The 20,929-nt window shown below is 42.9% G+C and overlaps 1 protein-coding gene across 1 annotated transcript in view; it reads right to left on the bottom strand.

The window, feature by feature from the left end:
* Nucleotides 1-20,929, bottom strand: part of Lmln (leishmanolysin like peptidase) — a 66,656-nt gene that overhangs the window by 26,665 nt on the left and 19,062 nt on the right. Inside the window, exons 8-12 of the mRNA XM_052158542.1 lie at nt 18,902-18,996; nt 14,582-14,699; nt 11,663-11,770; nt 9,245-9,321; nt 4,054-4,164 (exon numbers count right to left, since the gene is read on the bottom strand). Of these exons, the coding sequence (XP_052014502.1) occupies nt 4,054-4,164; nt 9,245-9,321; nt 11,663-11,770; nt 14,582-14,699; nt 18,902-18,996 (509 nt within the window). The remainder of the gene's footprint in view (nt 1-4,053; nt 4,165-9,244; nt 9,322-11,662; nt 11,771-14,581; nt 14,700-18,901; nt 18,997-20,929) is intronic.

A 20,929-nucleotide genomic window follows, 5' to 3' on the forward strand; every position in this document is an offset into this window, starting at 1 on the left:
AAGTAACATGATGGGGGCTGGAGAGATGGCTCAGTGGTTAAGAGCATGGCTGCTCTTCCAGATGACCTGGGTTCAATTCCCAGCAACCACATGGTGGCTCACACCTGTCTGTAACTCCAGTTCCAGGCCTTCTGACACTTTCACACAGACATACAGGCAGGCAAAACACCAATGCATATAAAATTAAAAAATAAATTTTTTAAAGTAATAAATACATGCTCTCAGAGCCATAGCTAGTTAAAGGTAAAGTAACTAGAGAGAACAGGAATTATATAAAAATATTCCTCATAAATATAGATTCAAAATCCAAAACAAAAGCTGATACACTAAACTCAGGATTGCACAGAAACACCTACGTACCATCGACTGAATGGGGTTTAGTCCTGGGATGCCCATGTGGTTTAATATTTGAAAGTCAAGCAAAGTAACCCATCATATTAGCAGGAGAAAAATCACATAATTATATGAATTAAAGCAAAAAAAACATTTGATATAATTCTGTATGGATATGTGTGGTTTAAAAGCAAAAAGCAAGAGAGACAGAGAAAGACACACAGGGGAACCTCCTCAGGTCACAGAAGACCTTCAGAAACAGAACTCAACAGCTTTGTATTTAATAATGAAAGACTAGATGTTTCCCTCATACCGTTGTTTGCGGACTGGAAAACTCCACAGAACAAGGATGACAATTCTCCTTAAACAAATGCACAGGCCACTGCAGCATCTGTCAAGCCATCTTGAAAGCCCTCCCTTTTTTTTCCTTTAGATATAGACAAGACTACTGTAAAATTCACACAGAAAGAAGTGAAACGGTAACATTATTTTGAGAAAGAATAAAGGAGGATCCATTTCAGTTTAACTGTTGAAAGATATACTGTAGAGCTTCAGACACTGCACACAGAGGGAACAACAGACACAGAAACAATGCACGAACAGGGAGGATGGGAAAAGACACTGACAAACAGGAGCAAAGGTAGAAAACTCGAGATCTGCACAACGGCTCAGCAGGTAACAGTGTGCACTGCTAAGCCCTATGAACTCTGAGCAAGCCCCAGAACTGGTATCTGCGATGCTAATTACCCCAAGGGCCTCATGCCTGCTAGGTAGACAGCACCACGGGCTTTCTCCCCAGCCCAAGAGTTGTTTCTAATGCTAAGTCTAAGAGCTCTTTGCCAAACTCTAGATTGCAATTTCCATATGGTAGAAGGAGAAAGCTCACTTCTGCAAGTTGTCCTCTGGCTTCCACATATGCACGGTGGTATAGATATGCTAATACACACACAGTGACACATAGGCATACACAGACACACATACACACACATACACAAATGTAATTAAAAAAAACTGTACAAAAACAACCTGAGGTGCTGGAACAATCCTTATCTATATATATAAAAAAAATATGACCTTCAATCCAAATCCTAACTTCATAAGAAAATTAACTCAAAGTGGGTCCTCGACTCAAATATAACTCAAGAGAATAAAACTTTAGAGAAAGCATGAGGGGCTGGAGAGATGGGTCAGTGATTAAGAGCATTTACTGCTTTTCCGGGGTTCAGGTCCTACACCCCCACCAGGCAGCTAGCAATTGCCTGTAACGCTAGCTCCGAGGGGTCTGACACTTCCTTCTGGCCTTCGCAGGCACTTGAACTGACATGCACACACCATCTTTCCAACACCACCACATATATGTAATTTAAAATATTTTAAAATAAAAAAAGTACAGGAAAAAAATGGAATCTAGAGTTTGGCAAAGAGCTGTTTGTCTTAGCATCAGAAACATTAACTCTTAGGCTGTGGGGAGAGCCCAAGGGTACTGTCTGCCTAGCAGGCATGAGGCCCTCAGGGTAACCAATACCACAGACACCAAGAACAGAACCATAAGGAGTTATTGTTATTTTATTCATAAAGAAAAGGACAAACTGATAATCCAGACGTCATTAATACCTTTTGTTCAGACAAAAACATCCTGGTAAGGGGTGGGCAGGTGGGCAGGGGTATCCCACCTAGCCTATGACCTGAGTCAGATCCTCAGGACCCACGTGGTGGAGGAGAGAAGCTATGCCTGCAGGTCGCCCCTTCAGGCACAGATGCGTACAAGAGTGAGACCTGCCCCCCCCCCCAACATAACATGTTTAAGGAAACATGCTGGAAACAATAAGCTGAACACTCTAAGAAGATATGTATGTTGTCCTCTGGCTTCCACACATGCACCGTGTGGAAACTATGTATCTAACGAGGACCAGTACCTAAAATATATAGTCTTTAAAACTCAATAAAAGACCCATTTAATAAGAGAATTACCTTAAAACACAGAGGCAATTCGCTAAAAAGGACGTAAAGAGAGCAAGTACACAAGCACAGAAGGATGCTCACCATCACTGGCCACTAAGGGAAACTCGCTGAGACAGTAAGATGTTACACACCATGAGAATCACAGAAGGAGAAACAGTGATAGCTCCAAACGCTGGCAACGACGTAGAGGAACTATCACACATGACCTCTAGGAATTTTAGTACAGAATTTGGCTGCTTCTTTGAAAATCAAACCTACAACTAGCCTATGAGCCAACAACTGCACTTTTGGAAATAAAGGCTTATGCTCACGTAAAACCTTTTGCACAAATATTTACAGTAATTACATTCACAATAGTTCCAAAGTAGAAATGGCCAAGCTGTCTTCGAAGTATGAATGCTTAAACAAACTGTGGCATATCCATGTAAAGGGATACTACTCAGCCTTAAAAAAAATATCAGATTAGCATGACTCTTCACGCTCGGAATCTCAGCACTTAGAAAGTTAAGGCAGGCCGAGAAAGTTAAGGTGGCACACGCCTGTAATCCCAGCACTCTGGGAGGCAGAGGCAGGCGGATTTCTGAGTTCAAGTCCAGCCTAGTCTACAGAGTGAGTTCCAGGACAGCCAGAGATATACAGAGAAACCCTGTCTTGAAAAAACCAAATCCAAAAAAAAAAAAAAGAAAGAAAAAAAGAAAAAGAAAGCTGAGGCAAGAGGACTGCTATAAGTTTAAGGCCATCCTGGTCCACTTAGTAAGGTAGCAAAGGCTACACAAATAGTAAGACCTTGTCTCAAAAACAAAGCAAAACAAACCAACAAATTAATAATATATGCAACAATGTGGTTGAATATAAACAGTAAGTGGAAAATGCAATCACTGTGCCTATATAACATTCATTTAATGTTTGAAATTTCTGCATCTTTATGTTTCCTTCAAAATGACAGAAATACAGAAATGGACAACAGATGACTGGATTCCAGAGTTTCAGGAGGGGCTGTGCTGGGAGGGAAGTGGCCATGTCTAAATGAGCAACACCAGGGACTCTTGAAGACTGGTCTCAGTCTGACTGAGCCCATCTCGGTGCCTGGGCGAGGACACTGTAGGACATTTGCAAAGATCTTCCCTATCCAGAAATGAGTTTTAGGGAATCACTGCTTTTATAATTTGCTTATCGCTTCATATACATAACTGTTTAATTTAGGGTTTCAGTTACAGAAACAGCTCTGTAATGCCCCTCTCTTTAAGTGTTTGGTGTGTGTGAGTGTGTGTGTGTGTGTGTGTGTATGTGTGTATAAAACCATGCCAAACACAATATCTTATACCTAAAAGAGCTTGGCAGGTGATTGCTATAAACATCAGTTTTCATAACCCCAATCTAGAGATAATTTACTTTTCAGGGCCAGGGGTGGAACCCAGGACCTTGTACATGCCAGGCAAGCATTCTACCATTAAAAGACATCACTAGTCCAGTTTCTGGACACTAAATCAACATTTGCTTTTATATTTGTGTGTGTATTTTTTGAAGCAAACAGTAAGAATGAGAGATCATGCAAAAAGCTTACTATATATATGTGTGTGTACACACACACACACACACACACACACACACACACACACACGCCTGTGAATTATAAGCCAGATAGAACTCAGTGGATATTTTCTACACACAGTTGCTGATATTTGATGCTCATGACATGACAAAGAACACAGTCGGACATGAACTCCACAGAGACATAGTATGGAAACACATTCTTACTTTTGCCTGTGCTGATCAATCCAGAATTTACAGCTCTTCCGGACAAATTCACAGCCCATTCCTCTACCCCAGTCAAGTTTCTCCGCCATGCTGTAATTTGCTTTGTACCAGCTGTGGAGACAATGCAAAGAGAACACCTTTTACCGACCTAACACCTACTAGAGATCTCAGCAATGTAGAACAGAGGCCTAAGGGGACCCAGGAGGCCGCTAACAGAGCTGCACATTTGTAAGGCCCTTGTTGCAGGGGGCTGGGGCAGACGGGTACCTGCTGCTACTCAGGATTGTGAGGAGAAAGGGTTCCAAAATCAAGGGCAGTTCAGCCAGCAAAGACTCACATGTTGGGAGCCATTTTGTCTTTCTTTGTTAAAGTCTGTCAGACAGAGTCAAGTCAAGCTAGGGTCTGCTGGCAGATTGCCTGGCCTGTTCACACATGAAATAATAAGAGGGGATACACTTGAACCTCAAGGTGAGGGACAGAATGTTCTGTTAGTCTTAGAGGAAGACACAGGGGGACACAGGGACCGTCCAGATAGATACAGGTATCAGATACACACCAGCCCTGTCTCTGCTGGCTTCCCACTCTGCCTTCCCATGATACTGTAAAGTCTATAAAGCCTGGGAGAATTAACCTCAAGGCTGCCACAGCACTGACTAGACATAGTCCTGATCCTCCCCTCTTTCACTCACACTAACACCACATCAGACCATGTGGTTGACACAGTCACCGCCAACACTAGGGATAAAGGACCCACGTGTGTGATAGCCTGATTGGGTTCGGCCACATTCTTTATGAATAGAAAGAATTGCATTGCCAAGATACTTTTTGCTTCATTTGTGAATGTTCCTTTGTGTGAGATTATTTCTAACAGTCACTGCAACAAGGGCTGGATTTAATTTGCAGAAGTTCTAGAATTACACCTGCCTCATAGGAAAGTACTTTTATATTTAGAGCACAAATGTCCACTGTAATTTTCAAAAGTGATACAAGTTACAGAGTAATTAAGATATGAGACGGGAAGCTGGGCAGTGGTGGTGCACGCCTGTAATCCCAGCACTCTGGGAGGCAGAGGCAGGCGGATTTCTGAGTTCGAGGCCAGCCTGGTCTACAGAGGGAGTTCTAGGACAGCCAGGGCTACACAGAGAAACCCTGTCTCGGAAAAACCAAATCCAAAAAAAAAAAAAAAAAAAGAGAGACGGGGAGAGGAAGAAGAGCGAGTTGGCTGAGGTGAACACACTGGGATTACTGGTTGGTCACCCTTCCCCCAGTCTGGCTCAGGTAGCTGACTCTCTTGTCCCAGCTGATACTTCATCAACATAGGACTGTTAGCAAATAAACACTATCATAAGACAAACAAACGCTGCAATGCTTTCAAATGTTCTAATTTCAGATACAAAAGAACACAATGGTTGAGTTTTCTAAAAATTTTAATTGAGGACAATGAGTCCTTGTTTATCAGTACTTATTTTAGGGACAAGATCAATTTGCAAAAGTCTCAGAATATCTACCAATATCATTTTTTTCCCTTTAGCAAAACTATCCTCTCCACTCAAGGTACCCTGCAATACCAAGTGGAAGCAAAAACAGGCGAAACAGACTCTTCTAAACCTCCTCTGCTCAGGAGCAGAATCTCAGGGAGAAAAGGAAGGAGGGAACCAGCACTCCAACACCAAAGGCCCAGCACTAACCTCCCCGTGCTGCAGAAATATTTGTTTATAGCAAGGTTAAGACGGTGAGGGTATTGTAAGGGGCACGGAGACCTTTGTGCTCATAGACATGTACTAGGGAAACCTGGATGTTAAGCACACAGGGTTGTTCCTTCAAGGGAAGAAATTGCAAAACTTGTTTTTTGCCCAGGAGTGACCTGCTTTCTAGCCTTTGCACAATCTGTGTAGCCAGAGACTTTCTGGGAATGGACCCTTCCAGACCCTCTCAAAAGCTAGAGAAATGGCTAAGTGGTTAAGAGCAGTGGCTGCTCTCCTAGAGGTCCTGAGTTTAATTCCCAGCACCCACATGGTAGCTCACAACCATCTGTACTAGGAGCCAATGCTCTCTTCTGGCATGCAGGTTGATGTACATGAAGATAGAGCATATATGTAAAATATAAAAAATATATGTAAAAAAAAGTAAAACAAAATACTTGCCTTTCTCAGTCAACCTATAAAACTTTGCTTAGGTTAGTAAGTTTTTTTTTTATTCTATAGATAAAAAAGAAATGAATCTGACTCCCTTGAGAATTACCATGTTCAGTAAGACATGGAACGCAGATCATAGATCCAAATTGTTACTCCGTTACCAGGTAGATATTTCCATATATCCTGATTCCTCCTTGATGACATTTGGTTGTAGTACTTGACATATGCTAGGCACTTTGCTAAATGATAAGGCTAACACAGTGAACAGACAAACATCCTTTCTGTTTGGAGAAAGATTCTGATCTAGAGACTGGAGAGAGTATTTCCTGCTCTTCCATGGACATAAGTTTGGTTCCCGATACCCACATTGGGCAGCCCACAGCTGCCTGTAACTCCAGCTCCAGGGGATTCTATGTCTCCCTCTGGCTTGTGTGGGTATCCACATACATGTAACAGAGATATGCACAAATCAAAATAAGCAAGGTGTGTGGTACACCCAGTAATCCCAGCCATGGTGAGGCAGAGGCACACAGAGTGCTGTGAATATGAGGCTAGCCTGGTCTAGTTTTAAGCCATACAGAATGAAACCCTGTCTCAAATAAACAAAACAAACAATAAAAAAAATAAAAATTCAAAAATTCTAATCTAGTGAGGAATACAGATAAAATAAACTGTTTTAGATAATGAGTTTCACAGAAGAAGAGTAAAGTGTTACCAGCAAAGCTTTAAGCTAGTGCTTTCTTGAGGAAGCATTGGAAACAGAATTTCAGGGCATTCTTAAGCTCTGAGATCACTTAGTAGGTTCTTTATTTTAAAAGCAACAAAGCGAAGGACTGTGCTGTGAACAGCAAGAGTTAATCTTTTCTCACGAGACTTCGGTTCAGGTTTTATATAAAATTCTAACCCTTGGTTGATAATTACAATGTGTTGAGGCGCTGTACCTCAGTCAAGCATCAGAAACCTCCACGGGGTGAGACCCTGTCACCTCTACTTACAAGCAAGCAAACTCAAGCAAAGATGCAAGCCCCACTTCTGCTCCCCACATGTACCCCACTTCCCCACCTGTACCCCACTTCCCCACCTGCTGAATTAACATACAGGAAGCTGACTCCCACCAGAGCTGATTGCCTTCTCTCATTAAGCTGTTGTTTCTCTGGCTCTCACTTGGCACTGTTAGGAAAAGCGTTCTCAATCAAATTCCTTCTGACTGAGATCTTTGGCTCTTATGAAACAGAAACGAGAAATTATTATGCTCCTCATTATTATTACCAACACTATAATTATTGGGTGGGGGCTTCTATGTTGGAGATAGAACCTCAAATATGCCAGTGTTCTACCATTAAAGCCACCGTACCCACCCCTCTCAGTTTTACTGAAACTGTTCTAAGGGTCAGCCATGACCTCTATATTTTAAAATCTTTATACTTCTGTGGTAGTTTGAATGAGAATGGCTCTATAGGTTTATATATTTTAATAAATGGTGCCCATTTGGTGACACTATTTGGGAAGAATTAGGTGTGGTCTTGTTGGAGGAGGCATGTTACTGGGGGCAGGTCTTAAGGTTTCAAAACATTCCTGTGATTCCCAGCACTCTCTGCCTCATTTATGGTCTGTATTGAGATGTGAGGTCTCAGCTGGCCCTTTGCTCCACAATCATAGACTTTAAGCTTCAGAACCCTTAAGCCAAAATAAACAAGTTTTTTTTTTTCTAAGTTGCCTTGGTTATGATGTTTTATTATAGCAGTAGAAAAGTAATAAAGACAACTTCTTGATTTTAATTTTTAAATTTAGCCTTAAATTTTTTTTTGAAATTTTATTTTTATATGTATGGGTTCTTTATCTGAATGTCTGTCTGTGCACCACATGTGTGCCCAGTGCCTGAGAAGGCCAGAAGAGGGTATCAGATCCTCTTGAACTGGAGTTGCTAACAGTTGTGAGCTGCCATATGGTTGTTGGGAACTGAACAAGATTCAAGCTTCAGTGTATCTGGTTTTCTGTGAAGGTCCTTGATCCACTTGGACTTGAGCTTTATACAAGGAGATAAGAATAGGTTGATTTGCATTTTTCTACATGCTGACCTCCAGTTGATCCAGCACCATTTGTTAAAATGCTTTCTTTTTTCCACTGGATTTTTTTTTAGCTCCTTTGTCAAATATCAAGTGATCACAGGTGTGTGGGTTCATTTCTGTGTCTTCAATTTTTCATTTGTTAAAATGCTTTCTTTTTTCCACAGGATTTTTTTTTTTTTTAGCTCCTTTGTCAAATATCAAATGATCGCAGGTGTGTGGGCTCATTTCTGTGTCTTCAATTCTGTTCCATTGATCTTCCTGCCTGTCTCTGTACCAATACCGTACAGTTTTTATCACTATTGCTCTGTAGTAGAGCTTGAGGTCAGGGATGGTGATTCCCTGAGAAGATCTTTTGTTGTGAAGAATAGATTTTGATATCCTGGGTTTTTTATTATTTCCAAATTACTCTTAACTCTATGAAGAATTAAGCTGGAATTTTGATGGGGATTGCATTGGATCTGTAAATTGCTTTTGGCAAGATGACCATTTTTACTATATTAATCCTGCTAGTCCATGAGCATGGGAGATCTTTTCATCTTCTGAGATCTTCTTAGATTTCTTTCTTCAGAGGCTTGAAGTTCTTGCCATACAGATCTTTCACTTGCTTGGTTAGAGTCACACCAACGTATGTTATATTATTTGTGACTATTGTGAAGGGTGTCATTTCTGTAATTTCTTTCTCAGCTTGTTTATCCTTTGAGTAGAGGAAGGCTACTGATTTATTTGAGTTAATTTTATATCCAGCCACATTGCTGAAGTTGTTTATCAGCATTAGGAGTTCTCTGGTGGAATTTTTGGGGTCACTTAAGTATATGATCATATCATCTTGAACTTTGTTATAGTATTCTGTTATATTAAGAACAAACTGCACAAAAGTTAAAGAACCACTAAGTACATTTTGCTTTGAAATAAAATATCAGCACCTTCCTGAGCTGATATTAATACTCATTTCACTTTATAAACGGACCACTCTCCCAGCCGTCTTACCCAGTGTCCTCCATTAGTGCCAGGGTGATCCGCGACAGGACTCTGTTCTGGGTGTGGGAACCAGTCATTGCTTCATTCTGAAAATCACCAACACTGTATTAGCAGACAACTGTATGACCCCATGCATATTTAAGAAATGTCTAGACTGCGGAAGCAGAGCCTACTCTCTGCCTCAGTCTCCATCAGGTAGGACTTCCCTTGGTGACAGACAACCAGCAGTGAGGGCTTTATGAGGGAAATGGACGTAAGCATCTAGGGAGCAAGGAATACCGCTGCTCATGCTCCCAAAGCAAAGTCAGGCAAGTAGGTGGTCCAGAGAGGCTGCAGATTACTTTAGAGACAGGAGGGATGTTTATGTAGATTTACAAAGGAAAAGCTTTCCTGACTCTCAGCTCTCTGATCACAAAAGCCTCTACTAACTTGCAAAACAAGCAGGGCAGAACCAGGATCTAGGGATTAGAGGTCCACCTGCCACTGCCTCCCAAGTGCCGGAAATAAAGGCCTGTGCCACCACTGCCTGTCCCTGTCCCTGTCCCTTTCCTGACACCTCAACATCACCCTTAACAGGACAGTTCAGGGACACAAGGCTGATTTAAGAGAAACAAAGCTAATAAAATTGGTATTCTCGGCTCTTCTACTGGAAAGGACATAATGTTTGATTTCTGGCCAATCTATAGCTTCTAAGAAAATCACTTAAGGAAATTACAGAGACAGAGATTCCCATGGGAAGAATGAGAGCATTTGCTTTATAAATGTTTGCCATTGTTACTCTTCGGTGCCCTAGAGCAGAACAGCTGGGCAGAAGCAGAAATTCACTCTTCCTTGGCTTATAACCTTTCGTCATGAGCTCTACATGCTGAAGCTATCGAATCAGATCTCGAAGAAAAAATATGGATACACACATGCCCAAAACATGTCACTTCCAGAGTCTCAATTCTACTTCCTAATTATTTTTTCTATACAAACGAATGACGTGGGATTAATTTTTGGCTCTATTTTCCTGAAACCTAATAAATACGAGATGTTGCCTGGTAGCACTATGTAAGGGGAAACAACCTACTAATGCACCTCTGGGCTTGAGATTTCTTTAAATGAACATGAATACCCATTAGTAAGCCACAGTTTGGAACGACATTGTATAAAATGACTATTGGGTGTGTGTCCCTTATGGAGTCTGAAAGTTCTATCTATGGAACCACTGAAAAGGTAATAATAGTTCCTATTTGGGTCACAGTACTGTTAGGCCAACCCAGGTCATGCATCCATCTGTGGTAGGGTTTCCTGTTCCTACACTGCAGCTGAGGGAGAGAGGTGCTGCTTGACAGCTTCCTGGGTGTAACACAAGAAAAAATTCTGCTGTGGCATGCTGTATGTGCTGATATTCTGCTGGGGTATGCTGTATGTGCTGATATTCTGCTGTGGTATGCTGTATGTGCTGATATTCTGCTGTGGTATGCTGTATATGCTGATATTCTGCTGTGGCATGCTGTATGTGCTGATATTTTGCTGTGGTATGCTGTATATGCTGATATTCTGCTGTGGCATGCTGTATGTGCTGATATTCTGCTGTGGCATGCTGTATGTGCTGATATTCTGCTGTGGCATGCTGTATGTGCTGATATTCTGCTGTGGCATGCTGTATGTGCTGATATTCTGCTGTGGCATGCTGTATGTGCTGATATTCTGCTGTGGTATGCTGTATGTGCTGATATTCTGCTGTGGTATGCTGTATGTGCTGATATTCTGCTGTGGCATGCTATATGTGCTGATATCCCCCTACAGGGACTGGAGAATGAGGGTTCAGTTTCCAGTACTACAAAGCAAAAACATAAGTTTTTAGCTGGGCAAGGTAGTACACATTTGCAATCCCAGAGTTTTGGATTTGGTTTTTTTGAGACAGGGTTTCTCTCTGTAGCCCTGGCTGTCCTGGAACTCACTCTGTAGACCAGGCTGGCCTCGAACTCAGAAATCCACCTGCCTCTGCTTCCCAGAGTGCTAGGATTACAGGCGTGCGCCACCACTGCCTGGCTAAGACACTATCATAAAAATAAAAAAATATTTACTATTTAAAACATAATGGTTATTAACACGGGATTTTTCTATTTATATAATACAGTATTATGTAGCTTTTAACACTTCGGAGATCCAATGTGATATGCCACGGCTGGATGCTATCCATTGAGGCTGGTCCTCTTCTCAGAGAAATGGGGGGGGTGGCTGGGGTTGGGGGGAGACTGGGAGGAGAGGAGGGTGGGGAACTGCGGTTGGGATGTAAATAAAATATAAATAAATCAATAAATGAAATTTGGAAGACCCAGGAATAGAGTCTGTGGCACTAAAGTTTCCCTTCGCATTCCATGCCGTTTGAATAATCCCCACCAAGTAAAGATGACCAGTGCAAGCTGAGCCGAGACAGACCTCTAGCAAGCGCTTCTCCCAGTGGTTGAGCTCTGTGCCCATCCCACCTTGGTTTTCAAGCTCCATCCCCTCTAGGACTGGACAGTTAAAATGCTTCCGAGCTTCTTCCTGAGAATCAGAAAACAAACATCCACAAGGGCAGAGTGAGACAAGGCCACTCCTGAAAGAACTGGTTTGATGAGACGGAACCTTTTTTTTTTTTTTAAAGACTTATTTAGTTTATATACGTGAGTACACTGTCACTATCTTCAAACACACCAGAAGAGGGCATTAGATCCAATTACAGACGGTTGTGAGCCACCAGGTGGTTGCTGGGAATTGAACTCAGGACCTCTGGAAGAGCAGTCGGTGCTCTTAACTGCTGAGGCATCTCTCCAGTCACCCAAGAGACAGAACCTCTTTGATATATGATTTTCAATATAGTGAAATACTTTGATGCTATTGTATTCTTCTTGGTTAGGAAACTATTCTTTCTTTTAATATTTTTCTCTCTGAAGATTTATTTTAAAAACTATTTGTGTGTGTGTGTATGTGTGTGTGTATGTGTGTGTTATGGGGTGTGTGTGTGTATATGTGTGTGGTGTGGGGTATGTGTGTGGGGGGGTGTGTGGTGTGTGATGTGGGGTGTGTGTGTGATGTGGGGTGTGTGTGGGGGGTGTGTGTGTGTGATGTGGGGTGTGTGTGTGTGTGTGTGTGTGTGTGTGTATCTGAATGCGTGAACACAGGCGAAAGGGTGCCAGAGTCCGAGGCTGGACTTAGAGCATTAGTGGGGCTGCCAGCTCCCTTACATGGGTGAGGACTCTGGTCCTCACGGGTGCATAGTAAACACTCCTGACCACTGAGCCTTGCTTCACTTTTTGGCTTTAAAGGACATTTACCCCCACTAGATGGGGGTCTCTCTATGAAGTCTTGACTGTTCTGGAACTCACTTTGTAGTCCAGGCTGGCCTCAAACTCATAGAGATATAACAGCTTCTGCAAGTTCATAACAGCCAGGAATCCAAAGATGGATTCTGTCTCAAAAGCAAAAAGTCTATTCAGGCCCCTTGTCCTCCATTTGTAGTTGCTGGCTTTATTTTCCTTTTAGGAGCCAAGGTCACACTGTGTAACCCAGGCTGGCCTCCATTGGTATTTATCTGTATCCTTGTCTGTTTTTCACTTGGGTTTTGTTTCCTTGTAGTTACACCTTTGGATCCTTTTACAATAACTTCCTAGTAGACATATGGCTTGCAAACATGCCATCCCAGTTCAGAGACTCTCTTCACACCGCCAACTGCAGCCCACTAAGGTCTGGACTGTTCTCTCCCATTTCAATATAGTTTTTTGTTGTTGTTTTTTTTTTTCCGAGACAGGGTTTCTCTGTGTAGCCCTGGCTGTCCTGGAACTCACTCTATAGATCAGGCTGGCCTCGAACTCAGAAATCCGTCTGCCTCTGCCTCCCAAGTGCTGGGATTACAGGCGTGCGCCACCACCGGCCGGCTGCATTTTAATATTTTTAAAAACAACTTACTGGCTCTCTTGATAAAACATCTATGTGGGGCTGTCTAACAACACTCAGAAACATTACAGTAACTGGGGTTTTCTTGATTCTCAGTCTTCTGTAATATAACAAGGGATTTCTTCTATATGAAACGGCTACCAAATCAGTCAAGCCTGCACTTACACATCCATCACCTCAGGACTGTTGTGGCAGCACTGGCACACGGCCATGCCTGCCGTGTCATAATGCCAGGTGATCCTTAATCACATTCACCTCCTATTCTTTGATAAGAATACCCAAAATTTAGCCAGGCATGGTGGCACACACCTTAAATCCCAGCACTCAGTAGGCAGGGGCAGGTGGATGTCAAGGCGGAATTTCAAGGCCAGTGTGGTCTACAGAGTAAGTTTCAGGACAGCCAAGGCTACAAAAAAAACCCCAAAAAACAAAAAACAAACAAACAAACAAAAAAACTGGCTGCCCTTCCGGAGACCCTGAGTTCAATTCCCAGCAATTACATGGTGGCTCACAATGTCCATAGTGAAATCGAATGCCTTCTTCTGGCATGTAGGCACACATGCAGATGCACACGCAGATAGAGCACCCGTATACATAAAACACATAAATAAATGAATCTTAAAAAAAAAAAAAAGCAACTGTTCTTAACCACGAAGCCACTGCTCCAGCCCAGCTATTCCTTCTTTCTTTTCTGCTCAGTAACTGTGTGTGTTACACATACATGTTCCCATGTGTGCATGTGTACTGCACGTGGAAACCAGAAGTCAGTATCAGGTACGTCCCTTAAACATTTTCTACTAGCCGGGCGGTGGTGGCGCACGCCTGTAATCCCAGCACTTGGGAGGCAGAGGCAGGAGGATTTCTGAGTTTGAGGCCAGCCTGGTCTACAGAGTGAGTCCCAGGACAGCCAAGGCTACACAGAGAAACCCTGTCTTGAAAACAAACAAATAAACAAACCCCAAAAAACAAAAAACAAAAAATTGTATTTGTGTGTGTGTGTGTGTGTGTGTGTGTGTGTCCATGCACATGTGCTCACTGAGCCTAGACCTAAGCCACTGTATTAGGCTAGCTGGCCAATCACCTGAACTCTAGGTATCTGAATGTGGGTCTTCTTGTTTGTGGGGCAGGAACTTTTACAGGCTGAGCCATCCTCCCCGCCCGCCCCGCCCCGCCCCCAAATAACTTTCACCCAGGCTGCTTCTCCCTAGGCACAGGCACCTCTCCTCTCCTGCCTTCAAGCAGCAGGCTGGATGGGACCACAAGAAGCTCTACCAAATTTGTGTCCTCACCTCTGCCTTGTTGGCTCCTTTACTATACTGTCTTCATACATTTTCTATTATCGACTGAAATCTACACCTTAAACAGTAATGATCGGTAAAGCAGGAACCATAAAGAAAAATGAAGTCGTTCAATGATACTCACAACAACACGTGGTGTTACTAGGAGATACACAGTGTGGCGAACTATCTTATTATCTCGAACATTCCACAATCTCTCCACTTTCCGAACCACTTTATCACTCCACTGATACAAGCCAAGACTGTAATTACAGAAGAAGAAGACAGTTGTTTTGCCAACTTACTACAACTTCACATGCCAAAGTGCTTATAAATATCAATATGAAATTGAAATACTTGAGAGTTATTATGTGCCATATCCATGTAATGTACTTATAAGCATTTTATTTTCTTTCTTGAAACATAGCCCTAGCTGGCCTGGTACTTACTGTAGACCAGGATAGCCCCCTATCTTCCCTCCCAAGTACTTCAATTATAGGTATGCACCCCTCAAGCTCTGGTTCACAATGCTGAGCTACGACAGGGGATTAACTGCACCTGCTCCCCCTTGACTTGCTAGAGATTTAGCACAGGAAGTTGTGGGTGCTAGGCAAGTACTCTGCCCCTGGACTGTACCCCAGCCTTCAATGGCGTCTTCTGACAAGAGAAAGGCAGGCAGGCAGGCAGGCAGGGAGGAAGAAGGAAGAGAGAGAGAACCAAGGCAGAGATGACCCAAGCATATAAGGAACCTGAACAAAACATACTGTCATATGAGTGAAGAAATTATGTAAGAACTATGCACCAAAGCTAGTTATCCATCAAGATTACATTCTTGTTTCATGTCATCTACAAAATTACATTTCTAGAAAGTTCCCAGGAAAATGGCAGAGTAAAGGTCTCTGGAAATTCTGGCATGAAGTCAGTGAGAACTTGGCCAAGTGTCCGAGCTCTGGAAATAAGCAAAGAGCGGCATCCATTCTGGAAGCATTCATTCAGGAGATGGATATGTGCCACGGAGAGCTGCCCGCTCTGTGGGCTCTCAAGCCCTGTCTACAATCTCAAGGCCACTGTGAAAGCCAGGAGCCCATAGTGGTGGCGGCAAAGGGGATTTTTAAAAATGTAGGACTCGACTACCAAGCCAAGGAAACACTGTCTAGATCCAAGGGCACAAACACGTGCAAAGCTACAGGAACGTCAGACAGAAGAGAGGTGGGACAAAGTGTTGTTAGTGACAAGAATATCCAACAACAACAGCAGGCCTAACCGCCTTATAAGAAAATAAACACACCAAAACTAAAATGCCAGGCTAGGGATGCGGCTCGATTCTACAGGGCCTGAGCTGGGTTTGGTGCTCAGCATCATGTAAACTGGCTGTGGTGGTGCACACTGGTAACAGGGAATATCCTGTTATATCCTCAGCTACATGTAAGTTTGAGAGTTCGAGGCTAGCCTGGCGGTATTAGGCCCTATCTCAGCAGAGAAAACCAGTTCCTTTTATACTTCTTTTATCACACCTGTTTATCTGCTTCCAACTTAGAGAAGACAATTTTTGGAGAAGGCTTCTTAGTTTGGGCTATGATTTAAAACTGGACAGAGTTAGCCGGGCGGTGGGTGGTGCAGTTCATTGCAGAGGGAAGGTCATGCCAGCAGGACTTTGAGCGTTGGTCACATTGCATGATGGAGAGCCAGACTGACTGAAGCCTTTACAGAGGCCCGAGGAAAGGACAAAGGGAACTTTAGTTCTGTGTCCTTGTCCAGGAGTGGACTTGGCAAGGCCGGGCTAGGGCTGGAGTCCGGGCCTCTGAGGAGTCAAGGTTGCTGTCCCTGGGGACTGGACTCTCCCCCGGGCAGTGGTTATGTGCACTTAGGCAGCTGTGCTGAGGTATCTGCCATTCTTTGTGAACGCTGTCTGACTTAGCTCTCTGCCGACCTTGGCGGCTTCCCCCGACAGATACATGGCAGATTACATGGCAGATATAAATGATGCTGCACTTCTTAACAAACTCGCTTGGCATCAGTCATCAGCTATGCCAGGCCGTCTGGCTCCGGACACTGCTTTGTCTTCTGTCTAATCCCTGTCCTCCACTTAACCCCTCGAGGTCCCGGACCCTTATTCCTATGGGCTGGCTCCTTCATTTTGTTATATTTCATAATTATTTTTAAAACTTATATAGTACAAGCTGCCCTTAAACTTGCAATGTAGCAGAGGCTGGCCCTGAACTCCTTAATCTATTACCTCAGCCTCCCAAATTCTGGGATTCTAGGTATAAAGTAAAATGAATGGTTTCTCCAAACAGGCTCGAGTCTAATCCATTGCTTCTTCCTAACAACTGAATTGATTCCTCTAGTATCCCCGTTTACGCTGGCCCATCTCACAGAGCCAGCTTCCCTTGGATCCTTCCCTACAGCGCTCTCCCTCCCACGTCACAGATTATGCTAATGTAACCATTTATACTTTCCATCAGGAGCAGCATGCTTTTCAAAGAAAGACTCCCAAACAAAAAGCACAGTCTAGGAAAACACGCATTTATACAATACCATATATGTCTTTGTCCCTGCAGCACCCTTTGGTTCTTCTGAGGTCTCATGTAGACCAGCCCTGAACTAAGAAACTGAAGGTGACCTTGAACTTTCAGCCTCCACCACCCAAGTGCTCCACTACCACTGCCTAGAATTTTATACTCTGTAATTACTCTAAAATATTATAAACAAATACATACTAAAGAAATAGTATAAACTATTTTACTGGAGAGCTTTGTAATTAAGGCAATATATAAAAATAACATATATATATATATATGTTATAAATATATATATATAAAGCAAATAATAAGTTTAGGGTTAATTAAATGTTTTTTATTACTTTCATTTATGTGCCTGTGTGTCTATATGTATGTACGCCACTCATGTGCAGGCACCCCAGGAGACCAGAAGAAGGTGTCAGATCCTCTGGACCTCACATTACAAGCAATTATGGGCCTCCTAATATGGGTGCTGGTAATAAAAGTCAGGTCCTCTGGAAGAGCAGCAAGTGTTCGGAACTGCTGAGCCAATCTCTCCAGTCCCAAGTGCTCATTTTCTTAGTTAACATTTTATTATTATTAGCACCTGCATGTATGTATGTATGCATGCATGCATGCATGTAGGTATGCATGTCTGTCGAATGTTTGTGTAGCGTGTGTTATGTTAGGCCTGTACAGTATGCACCTCCCCTGCTGAGCCATCTTGCCAACCCCAGATGAACTGTTAATGTGTACCCCACATTACAATCAGAGAGAGGAATGGGGCAGTCAGCAGGTTTCCCTGGCACTGCCCAGTCTGCAGCAACGTTCCCTCAAGGGAAGCCATTTAGCTTTTATCTCAGTTAGTATCTGACTCGCATATAAGTGGAATATTTGAATTAGTCGGCTTCGTGTTATACCTGAGAAGTTTGACCATTTTTCTGCATACAGCAAAGGTGCGATTTTTTTTTCTGGTGCTAGGGACTGAACTTATGACCTCATGTGCATATGTTCTATAACTGATCTACACCCCAGCCAATAGTATGCTGGGTTTTTGTTTCTTTTTTTTTTTTAAAGTATTATGTAGTTTTTAGTTTTATGAAAATATAATTTATTTATTCAACCTAGTCTTTATAAATTTTGAGGTGGTTTATATTATCTGTTGTTAATAAAAAACTGTTGGGCAGTGGTGGCACGCGCCTGTAATCCCAGCACTCTGAGAGGCAGAGGCAGGCGGATTTCTGAGTTCAAGGACAGCCTGGTCTACAGAGTGAGTTCCAGGATAGCCAGGGCTACACAGAGAAACCCTGTCTCAAAAAACCAAATCCCCCCCACACACACACACACACAAAACCTGTCATTAGACAGTGGTGGTGCATTCGTTTACCCAGCACTCAGGAGGCAAGGAACAGGTGGATTTCCGAGTTCAGGTTGGTTAGCCTGGTCTACAGAGTAATTCCAGGATATTCAGGGAAACAGTGTCTCAAAAAAACCAAAATAACTACAGCAGCAGCAACGGTAACAACAACAAATATCTATTTTTTTTCATGTGTTATTACACACGTGTCCTTACTTTAGATACTTATTTTGATATAAATTCATGCTGTTGGTTCTTGTTCTGTGACTGGTATTTTCTACAAAGCTGATACAACTGTTTTCAGTATTTCACAACATTGCTTATTTTAGGCCTGAACCTCTTAACCGCTGCTAACTTAGTAGTTAAAACAACAACAATCAAACACAACCAATCTCTGTGTCCCCACAGCTGAACTATACTGTGAAGAAAAAGCAAGAGCCTCCAGTGTCCCGGTCCTCTGAATAAGCCGCCTCTCAAGTCACCTTGTCTCGGCATCCACAGTTCCCTTCCAGTGGCCACAAAGACACGGTCGTTCACTACATGGAAAATGCTGTGGTGCTCAGGTTCTAGTCTTACATCCTCTAGAAGGAAAGGAAATTGCAAATACCTATAGTTGAAAGGCGGGAGGCCGTCTGCAGACCTTGAAGTCAGGGGCTTTCCGTCCTGATCATGGTAGAAGGCAAAAAGCCCGGCCGAGAAACCCTGGAAGAGAGAGATCAAAGTGCCCGACAGTAGGATCCTGAGACACGAGCCTGCCACTGGGGAGTGGCCTTGGTATTAGTCACAGAGCACCACACGGCTCTGCGGAAGTTACCCCACGCTCCAACTCAGCAGCAGCTAAGTGACCGTGTTTACACTTTAAAACGCCAAGTGACGTGCTGTAAACATTTAAAAGAATATTTTTATTTATTTATTTGTTTTTTTTTTTGTTTTGTTTTTTGGATTTGGTTTCTTCGAGACAGGGTTTCTCTGTGTAGCTCTGGCTGTCCTGGAACTCACTCTGTAGACCAGGCTGGCCTCGAACTCAGAAATCCACCTGCCTCTGCCTCCCAGAGTGCTGGGATTAGAGACGTGTGCCACCACCGCCTGGCAGAATATTTTTATTTTTACTAATGTATACATGTCTTTGTGAATGTTGCCAGGTATGTGTGGGTGCTTTCCAGGGTCAGAAGAGGGTGCTGGGTGCCCTGAAGCTGGAGTTAGGGGTGGTTGTGATCTGCTTCACAAGCACTTAGGAACTGAATGAAGTCAGATCCTACGAAAGAGCAACAGGTGTTCTTTGCTGGTCACCTCTCCAAACCACTTTTTGAAAAAAATTTTTGTTTGTTTTTTGTTTTTGTTTTTTAGTTGTTTGTTTTTTGTTTTTCAAGACAGGGTTTCTCTGTATCGCCCTGGCTGTCCTGGAACTCACTCTGTGGACCAGGCTGGACTTGAACTCAAAATCCGCCTGCGTCTGCCTCCCAAGTGCTGGGATCAAAGGTGCGTACCACCACTGACTGGCAGGTTTTTGTGGTTTTTTGTTTTTTTTTTAAATTTTGGATTTTCAAGACAGGGTTTCTCTGTGCAGCCCTGGTTGTCTCGGCACTCACTCTGGAGACCAGGCTGGCCTCGAATTCATAGAGGCCCGCCTCCGCCTCCCCAGTGCTGGGATTAAAGGTATGCACTACCACTACCCAGCTGATGTAAATATTTTAATACACGATTTTCTAAAGTATTTTATATATTTCAAATTTGTTTTCAAGCTAAATACTATATATACATGTATATGTATATGTGTATGTGTATATATATATATATATACATATATATATATATATATATATATATATATATATATATATATATCTTAAGGCTACACTGAATACTACATCTACTGTATACTACAGAGCACAGAGAATTATACTACTTTCTAATTCATCTGTGGGGTTTTACAAATATTTTGGTATTTTTCCTGTTGGAGGCCTTATTAGGTATCATTTCCAAATGTGGAACAAAAGTTGAAAATATAAAATGCCCACAATGAATTGCAGGACCAAGTTCTCACCACTTCAGATTTGAAGAGAGAAAAACTTAAGGAGAAGCTATTTTCTAAGGCTCCGTGGACAAGAACAAGGACACTCTTTGCTATCTTCTTCACCCACACTTACTGAGTCCTGAACATACAGCCAGGCAACACCACTGCTGGAAATCATTAGCTATTGGAACCACTGGGAACTGGGATGCGAGGGCGCACAAAAGCTCAACCTACATGATGTGCACATGCATATATCCACATCTCTGTGTGCGTGCGTGCGTTGGTGAGAGAGAGGCAGGCAGGGGTGGGGCTCAGCTGCTAGAATGGCTGTCCGGAGCGCAGAAAGCCCTGGATTTAATCCCCCGCTCTGCACACACTGAGTATGGTACCACATGCTTGTAATCATGGCAGCAATCCTCCTGCTTCAGCATCGCAAATGCTACAAGTGCAGACCTGAGCCACCCCATCGGGCTCTAAGATGCTTTCCTTCGCAAGTTTAATCCCCTTTCCAAAAGTCCCATTATCAATAAGAACGACTGCTTAGTTCTAAATCATGCTAGATAGCAAAACTCAACCTGCCCCAATCTGGTTCATTAAAAAATTTTTACTGACAGGAACATA

This window comes from Apodemus sylvaticus, chromosome 15 (assembly GCF_947179515.1).
Source record: "Apodemus sylvaticus chromosome 15, mApoSyl1.1, whole genome shotgun sequence".
NCBI classification, from domain to species: domain Eukaryota; kingdom Metazoa; phylum Chordata; class Mammalia; order Rodentia; family Muridae; genus Apodemus; species Apodemus sylvaticus.